The 9512-nt window shown below is 45.2% G+C and overlaps 1 protein-coding gene across 1 annotated transcript in view; it reads right to left on the reverse strand.

The window, feature by feature from the left end:
- FRAS1 (Fraser extracellular matrix complex subunit 1) overlaps positions 1-7411 on the reverse strand; it is a 163980-nt gene extending 156569 nt beyond the window's left edge. Inside the window, exons 1-2 of the mRNA XM_042870531.1 lie at positions 7354-7411; positions 4042-4073 (exon numbers count right to left, since the gene is read on the reverse strand). Of these exons, the coding sequence (XP_042726465.1) occupies positions 4042-4073; positions 7354-7411 (90 nt within the window). The remainder of the gene's footprint in view (positions 1-4041; positions 4074-7353) is intronic.
- Positions 7412-9512: the final 2101 nt, after the last annotated feature.

Genomic DNA, 9512 nt, shown 5'->3' on the forward strand with positions numbered 1-9512 from the left:
AAAAAAAAAGCAACTTGATATCAAACCTTCTTTAGAGTTCATATAACAACACACCCACACAAGTTCCAGATTTTTAAGTTTATCAATTTTTTTTTTTCATTTACAAAGGAAAATGATTACATTAGGCACTGAAATGGATGAAATAAAGAAAACACAATCCCAATTTAAAGAAAAGCCTTGGGGCTTACTGTGTAAGAGGCCGATTCTTGCTCATTCATCTCTATGTCTGCATTTCTTCTCCCCTACCTTGTTCTAATATCTTCCCCTACTGGTCCAGCCCCTTGCAAGTGGTTCTAGAATGTTACCACTAAAGCACAAGTTGAGTTGATGGTCTAATTAAAACACAGCTGAAGGAAGTCGTATTTATACAACAAACGTTTGGCAACCTGTGATTTTTATTTTTTGTGCCCTCTTCCATGATTAATTTCAGAGCAGATGGATTAAAAGCTCAGCTATCAGAAGAGCTGCTAGACAGGCTCTTCCCTTTTCTGGAAAAGGCACAATTGCTAAACCCGAGTCTCTCATTTCAAGACATTCAAGTCAATTAAGAACTTTACTTACCTTGTATCCTTTTTTAGATTTTAGATTTAGCTTTCAAAATGAAAATGGGAAAATAAACTTTTGGTAGAAGCGCAAGTACAGTAGAATTTGCTGTGGGAGTTAGGTTAGGGCTTTTTATTCTTATTGATGTGATTTCCATTCGAACTTCAAGATTAAAACCGTATTTCACTTCAAGAGAAGTTGCTGCTTTACAGCATTAGACAAGTGCTATACGCGTTATCTGGAAACTTCCCATAGAATCTGTCGATGTACCCAATTCACCCTGCATCCACTACCAGCAGCTATCGCAACAAACCATGCCCATGTTTTAATAAAACCAGAAATAAAAGCTAACTGGACACAGCTCAGATGGACTTGTCCTTAATTAGCAGACAGAAAGTGTAACTTACCAAACCACACTTTGCGTTTAACCCAAACATCACTTTTATTCATGACCCCATTCTTCCCCTCTCATCTGGCTGAAAACTCTTCTTGGCATAAGCCAGCCAGAAGAACAGTGCAGACAGACTTTACCAATACCTCCTCCAAGCATCTTCTTTAACTGGGGCAACACAGTCTCCTCATCCCCACCAACACCATCCTCCAGAACAACACACAGCGTGTAGTTTCTTCTTAACTAAGCAAGGGAAGCTGCTGTGCTGGCTGCATGGACCTGAAAACTCCCTCAAAGGTGAAGAACGAGGGAATAACACAAGCCTCCTCAGCACAGTTGGAAACAAAACATAAAAAATGTGTTTTTCCTCAGAGGAAATGCATGAACAGAAGTTGATCCTTGATATACAATCAGCTAAGTCACTCAAGCAAGATGCAGAATGCTTTCCCAAATAGTAAGGATACAAGTAACTCTGCAATAGTGGCATTCACTATACGTGAATATTTGATTTATGCTCCAGGGATTTTTCAAGTGACTTAACAGTCTGGGTTTGCAACAGAAGCAAAACAGCCATGTGCCATTAAGCAAGACCTGCAGCAAGTAGAGTTCCTATAACAACCTTAGTAACGGCTCACTTACAGCTACTTGTATATGATACATCAAAAGAAACAAAAATAAGAAAAAAGAAACCCTGCGTAGCATGAAGCTGAATGGAAAAAAAAGGGTTTCTAACCATAATTTAAGGAAGATTCTGCAGATGTGTTTGCAGGGGGGAATGAATAACTCTTTCAGTACCACAGGCGCACTGCAGGGCAGCCACTGCAGCCAACAGACATCAGGCAAGGTTGCAAAGTTTGGCTTGATGCCTCCTTGTCATTCAGAAAATGTAATTCAGAAAAAATCATTTCTATTAGTAAATGATTTTTAATAAACACAGCACAAGTAAAGGCACATTCCTCCTCTGCAACAGATACTATAAGGATAATATCCCTAGTTTGCAGGTATGCCCTGCACTTGGATTTCTTCAATGAAGACATTTCTTTATATTCAATCTCTTAAAGTCATATACAAATGCTAAGACACAAAGTTATTCCCTAATATGCTCTGCTCCCTTCTGGGCACACAGCAGCATCACTAATGAGGAATCCTACACACCAATTCTGCTACCAAACTCATCTGACAGAACAGATGACAATCTCACATGGCCTCAGGCTAGGATGGTGCCTGTTCTTGGTTTCCTCCTGCTTCCTGGAGTGTAGTCAAATTCACAAGGCTGGCACAGGGCGCACCTCTGCTACAACCAAACTCACTTGGTTCTACTGGTGTCATCTATTCCAGCTAAATTAATCACGTACTGTTCTGACAGTGCTGCTGTTTCTCTGGCAAGAGACGGAATAGGAACTTATTTTAAGAATGACAAGCCTGAGTTGTTCCAGTTTTAATGTATTATAAATGTCATCTATATTAATATTTTTTAATATAATTTATTAATTTTTTTTTTTTTTTTTTACTTTAGCGGAGTCTAGTGCGATAGGACAAGGGAAAATGTTTTCAAACTAAAAGAGGAAAATTTTAGTTTAAATACATTGTTTTTGTTTTTGTTTTTTCACAATAAAGGTGGTGAGGCTCTGGAACAGGTCACCCAAAGAGATGGTAGATGCCCTGGTCTTTGGATACATTCAAGATCAGGCTGGATCAGGCTCTGAGCAACCTGACCTAGCTGTAGATGTCCCTGATCATTGCAACAGTGTTGGACTAGGCTACCTTTAAGGGCTCTTTCCAACTCATGACACTATGAAGTCAACAGTATTGTAAGCAAGTTCTTCAAAAAAGACACATATACAAGATATCCCACAGTTTTCACATACAAAATTTATGTTGGGATATCATCAAGATCTGCACTAGCATTTCAAACATACAGCTGCAGGAGAAGAGTAGGGAAAGAACATCAGAACAACAAAAACACAGATAGCCAAAAACAAACTTGTGACTGACACATCAGTAAGAAGTGGTACTGCCCTCACTGAGCTGCCCTGCTCAGAAGAAACTGATCTGTCATACAATTTGTTAAAGTTGGAGTCCACACACTTTCCAATTGCTTTTGAAAGACTGAAGCTCCACATTCCATTTCTAACAGAAGCAAACTCATTTGGCCTGATATGGCTTCCCCCAAACCACCTACAGAAAACATTCACCCCCAGCAATTTGCCCTACCTTTCCCTCTTCAGGCAAAATAACTTCCTAGATGAAAGGTCCAGGACAGAAGGTCAAAATCTACACAGTGGTCACAACCTACACAGTGGTCACATTTATTTTGCACATGTCCAGCCTGGCTAAAGAGCTCTACAAGAAATGTAGAAGACTCGGTTTTTCCTGTATACTGCTGCATGCTGCTTCCCATACCAGAGCAACAAATCTCTGAGCAGATCAGCTGTGGAATCAGAGGTTGGAATAGAAGCATTCCAGAAAAGCAAGATTTTAGACCATTTTCTTTCAGCACAAAGTACCTCTGCAAGAAGGACATGTGATCCAGAACACAGTAGTTTTACAAGAAGCACAGACTTTAACTATTTATGAAGTTATTCACTGACTTAAGTGCATACAGAGGAAGACTAGGAAAAAAAATAATACTCTGGGTTTAGAAAGAAGAGTCAAGGTACGTTTTACTTACCATAATTAGCTGAAAGAAAAGTAAGTGTTAAATTGCCATCATTAAAATCCCATTAATTTAAGGCAAAAAAGAAAAAAACAAACAACTGAACACAGAACGCACCTAATATTACTGAGACACTTCACAAAAGACTATTTTGTCCTGCTTAGGACTGTGTGCTTACAATCTGTATCTTCCAGGAGCCACAAAATCAATACAAATAAAGAGATGGAGAATGGTTGGGTTCTCAAAGACCTAGTGAGAATTTCTGACTGCCCTGAGGGCAGTTTTTGCTTTGCTGTCATTTTCCCTGCAGGCTGAAGACTGACAGCTCTAAAAAGTGCTTTAAGTTCACCCATCCCCAGAGGCAGAGGTGACAAAATCAGCAGTCAGACTCCAGTTCAACAGCACTTTCTCAAACACTTTCCCCAGCATTAACACATTCAAGCTTACCTACCTCAAACAACAAGCCTTGATAGACACAGGCACCTGCAGGACAAAACCAGAAAATGGATTAGAATTAAAAAAACAACAAATAACAATACTGCCCAGTCATACAGGTGGTACCTCACAGCCCAGTAAACATTAGACAGAATAAAGTGCACTGAAACTGGGAGAGACATTACCCTTAAAAGGATCAAAGTGCACCATCACCAAGCCACCCAATTTTTGCTTTTATTTTTGAACAGGTCGACCCATTCCCCATCACAAACTTACACCCTCTCAGGTGAGGGACAAAATCCTGCTTTTGGTGCCACTCAGGTGAGGGGCACATCTTCTCTCCCTTTGCTGCCATACCAACAGCTGCCTCCTCTAAGGTAGAAATTCTCACAATACACACATCAGATGGAGCTTATGATTGCATTTTTACTATGATTCATGGCCAGAACTCTCTGTGAAATACAGGGAAGCCACTTCTATTCAAGGGCAAAATACAACTCTTAAAAATGCAGAGTTACATGGTTACAGGGCATTTCATTTGCATGCTAAAGAGCAGCCCCTTCTGTGTGCTGCTATAAATCCCTTTATCGTTTATAGGAGAAACAAATAAGCACATGAATATCCGCCTAAAAACGCAATGACTGTGAGAAGAGCTGGCATGAATTCCTGCTCCTAAATCACTGCACATGCAACAGGGGGCATTTTCCCTATCGACAGGCTCACTGAACTGTCCTTCAGGCTTCCTTGTTCTCTTTGCTGACCTTACTGGATGAGGGAAAGCATCTCCAAGCAAGCGATAGGGAGGTTTGCACCCATTCAAGCACATTTCATACACTGTACTTCAATAAATCAAATAAGAAGTTATAAAATAAAACCATGAATAAGTTGAATGACAGTTCTTTCACTGATTTTCTGGGAAACTGCCATTCTCAAACAACAGCACATATCTGTCTAGTGAAAATGTGAGAAGAATGTGAAATCAAAAGCAACCCAAGAAATTCAAAAGATGAAAAGCTGCCTCAAGGGACCACGCAGACAACTAAGAAATTCCTTGTTAAAGAGTGTTTTTTTTCCCCCCCAGAAAAAGCAGATTAGACGAATTTGTACAGAAAACCTCAGAGCTACTCTGCTTCAGATCAAGAGCTCCTCCTTCGAGCTGGTCCTCAGCTCAGCAACAAGAGGCTGCAAAGGCACCATCAGGAATTACTTTCCCTCGATGAGAAGATGAGCCACAAGAGCCGTCATGTTTCTTTCAAACCCAGCAGGAAGCTTTCTGCTCATGCTGACAACAGACAAATCAATCCCTATCCATCACACACACTGACTGAGCGCAGGAAGAGAACCATGCGCTGAAACATTGCCTTTCGCTCTCCCCTTTGCATAGTGCCCTGCACAGCACACTGAGCTATGCCGTTAGCCACCTGGCATTTGGAAAACGAGCTCTGCATTTTTGTAGTGGTGTCAAGGTACTCAAGCGCAACTATGACTATCTGCAATTACCTGTTCATTCATTTACTTCAATCTCATAGCAACTCAGGTTAGACTCAGCCAAATCTTGATGGCATGATACTGCAACTGCTTTCTCAGAATAGCAGTTATCTTCCTGCTCTTTTACACCTCTTTCTCTACACTCTCCTCTGAGAAGAGATAATTTCAAAGTTCATCATCCTGCTGCAACTCAAAATTCAGTGCAAAACACTACAAGGTCACTAATTGCTAGAGGGCACATGAAAAATAATACTTAATACCAATTATTTAAAGCCTGGATGTTTTAGTCTTGAAAAGGGTTTACTGTTCTCCTTTTTATGCTCCCTTAACAGCTGTAGTTCCTTAAAAAAACAAAAATGATGATTAAACATCCTAAAAGATGAATTATTGCGTTGAAACCCTCACTAAAGACCTGAAGTCCTTAAAAAAATAATAATAATGAGGAGAGAGAGAAAAGAAAAAAGAAAAAAAAAAAATCACCAGCATTCCCCATTTCAAGAGGGTTTAATTACATGTAGGACCCCTTGGTGCCTGGCCCTGTAAATACCTTGCGTGAGAACAATCATGCGCCAAGGAACTCATAGTCTACAGCACAGAGTGAGGCACAGAGCGAGAGCAGCTGCCTGAATGGCACACCTACTGCCTCCACTGCACTCTGCACACAGGCTCACCTCAGCCCACATGCCAGTACAAAGCAAAGAGAGCCTGCTTCTTCCTCTCTCTATTAAGAGCGTATTTTACTCCCTCACCAGTTATGAAGGACACTCAAATACAATAAATCTTTACAAGGCTTGGTAAATCCTCAGTTTCACATACATCACAGCTTTTTATTATTGTTGCTCCCAATTCTTCCTGCCATTCCAACATCCCACCCAGCAGCTTTGCTCTGAGCCCAGGACCTCACAACATGCACAATGAACAACAGCACACTTTGCATCATCCTAGCTTTCCACACATACACGATAAATGCCTGTTCGCAAAGCTGATCCTGACGGGTATCCCAAAAGAACAGCGCTTTCCATACACTGAATGAGCTAGGGAAGAAACCCCAAAACTTTCAGTCTAGTTGTAGGGCACACAGGATACAGGTGGTTGATGGCAGTGGGGGGGGACAAGTTTCTCAGAAGGGACCTCTCCACAGGTTACATCTACAGTTGCATCTGACGGTTCCTCCATTCACAATCACGCACGCAGCTACTGACTACTTCTGTTCGTGAGGACAACCGCACGTGTGGCACCCGGTGTTACACTGGGAGACGCATTCAGAGAGTCGGCCGCTTTGGGAACAGCCAACCTGCATCGTCAAAGCCCTCATCGCACAGGGCACGCGCCTTTGCCCTCTATCACCACGGCCACCTGCGTCGGGCGGTGGGACAGGGAGCTCTATCCTCCTCCTTGCTCGGGCTCTCGAAACCCACCGTTCTAAGGAACGCGAGCCCTCCCAGGAAGCCTGCTCTGGAAAAACCCATCCACAGCTTAGCGGTGATCCGCAGCGGTTCCCTCCGCACCCTCAGACGCCCATCACCCCGAGGCGAATCCCGCAACCCCAGCCTCACCGAAAGCACCTCCGGAGGGCAGCCGCAGGAGCACCGCCCCGCTCTCCTCGGCTCCCCGCGCTCCGCGATGGGGCGGCGGGACGGGGCGCACCGCCCGCGGAGAGGCAGCCAAAATGGCGGGGGGCGGCAGGCAGACCCCCGCCCGGGCCGGCGGGAAAGCGCCCCGAAACACCGAGAAAAAAGGCGGGGGGGGCACTTCTCTTAAGAGCACCGGCCTTCCGCGGGGGAACGACCGGAGCCGGGACGGGGCCGGGGAAGGAGCCCGGCGCGGGGCAGCGACTCACCTGAGGCGGAGGCGGCCAGCGCGGCGCCGAGCAGGCACAGCGGCAGCCAGGCGCCCATGGCCGGCCGCGAGCGAGAGCAGCGTGCTGCAGGGAGAGGAGGCGGCGCCGCGCCGGAGATAGGCGTCCCGCCGCCCCTCGGCAGGTGCCGGGGCCGCGCCTCGCTTCCAAACTTTCCCGCAGACAAAGCAGCCCCGCTCCGCGGCCCGCCCGCCTCTCCTCCCGCCCCCGGCGGCGAGCGGCGCGGGGCGAGCAGGCACGAGCGCCCAAGAACGGGGCTGAGCGTCGGCGCCGCCTCCGCCCCCGGCCCTGCGGGTGCCCAGCTGTGCCTCTCTGGGACGGCGCGCGAGGAGCGAGCCGCGAGGCCGCGCGTGGAGGCACGGGAAGGGGGGAGGAGGGGGAAGGGTCGTGCGGCCGTCGGAACGCGGCTCGCGGGGCTGCGGGGCGGCTGGTGCGGACTGCTGGGCACGGTAGGAAGCTGACGGGCGGCGGCAGCTGCGTGCCGCAAGGGAGCGCTTCCCTCCCCGCCTTCAAAGCGCCCAGCTCAGAACTCGGCGTGCTTTGCTCTTCCCCTGGCAATTCTTCGAGGAAGAAATAACCAACGGGCAGGAAGAACAAACCGAGCGCCCAGAACTTGACAAAAGCTAACGAGGTGGCCCAGATCAGATTTTCTTTTTTAGGCACTTCCCCGGCTCCTGCCCCGGCGCTGCGAGCTGCTCCGCTCTCCCGCGCCACGCGCTCAGCAGGAGAGCTGCTGCACTATGAGAATGGGGCTCCCTTAGGGCAGGGATAGAAACCTCTGAAAGCAAAAAGCAAATAAATTGACCCTACTTTTTTTAGCCTGTGAGCAAAGTCATCTTCGGTTCCTTTCAGTGCACCTACTTCATAGCAATATCCCAATTATGAGGGAGCAGATCCCTCACTTGCACAGTGCCGGACCACTGATGTGTTCTGGTTTGTTTAACCCTCCTGTTCGCTTCCAACACAGCTGGTCTGATTAAATGCAGCTATGCCAGCTAATTTACTAGCACTCCCTCATGGTAACTCAATCTGCTCAATTCTGATCACCTGCTAATGAATACCACTGTTTTGAACTCTGAGGTCATTTTTTTAGAACCTCATGCCATTAATTACTGTAACAACTCCAGCAACAAATATGAGAAATAAGATGTACAGCATGGCACTGATCCGAGTTCAAAACAGTAATGTACACTATGAACTTGTGGCTGCTATACCAGTATTACTCATTAGCTGCTAGCAGGAACTACTTGCACAAAAAGGAGGAGCAGAGAGACATCTAACCACCAGCACACATATAAGCACTCCCCAAGCAAATATTTCATGTTAATTCAGAATACTGTAGAAACGACTAAGGAAGCAAACACATGGGCCTTAATTCCCTCTTAGTTAATCAAATAAAAATCAGGACAGCTTAACTGAACTCGAAGGAGCATGAGGCAGGCAAAGCAGGTGGAAATAGTTAAGGAGAGCCAGGCATTCAGTGTCCATTAACTTTATAGCTGTGCAAAGCCCTGGAGGTTCCTACCATGTAGAGGCACTTCTGTACCAGGTGCACATTTAACAATCAAACATTGATTGGAACATTTCTGGCTGCTTGCTGTGCTCGTTTTCTGTTAACCAGTGGTATAAACAAGGCAACCAAACACTGTCAATATTTTGTCATATAACCACCTTCACAAAACGCACAGCATCTTTCAAATTACTGCTGCAGAGCAGTCTGCCTGTTAGCTTTGAATCATACAAAGCTAAGCAGAAAAACGGCCTCTGACATACTTAAGTATTTCAGTCAGTGCAGGAGAAAAGCTCCAAGACAACACAGTCTAGCAAAACAAGGTGTTTTGACAGACTTAACTCCAAAAAAACAGTTGAAAACAAGACATTCTGTCATCTGCTCATGCTCTTGGTGAGATTTTGATTCAAACCAATGATCAAAATTAGCCAAGTGAATCCTTTCTTTGTACATGACACAGAAGAAATGGACAGGAAAAAAGAATGTAATTACTAAGGAATGCCAACAGTATTTGGAAAGTCAATCTGTTAATCTTTTGCTTTGCATGTATTTTTCATTGCTGTGCTCAACTGCATGCTAATGTTCTGTTCTGATGTGTCCAGGAGGAAGAGAGGGAGAATTGGCACATAGA

The sequence above is a fragment of the Lagopus leucura genome, unplaced genomic scaffold, assembly GCF_019238085.1.
Source record: "Lagopus leucura isolate 7727_CA_CO unplaced genomic scaffold, USGS_WTPT01 Super-Scaffold_100004, whole genome shotgun sequence".
Lineage (NCBI taxonomy): Eukaryota > Metazoa > Chordata > Aves > Galliformes > Phasianidae > Lagopus > Lagopus leucura.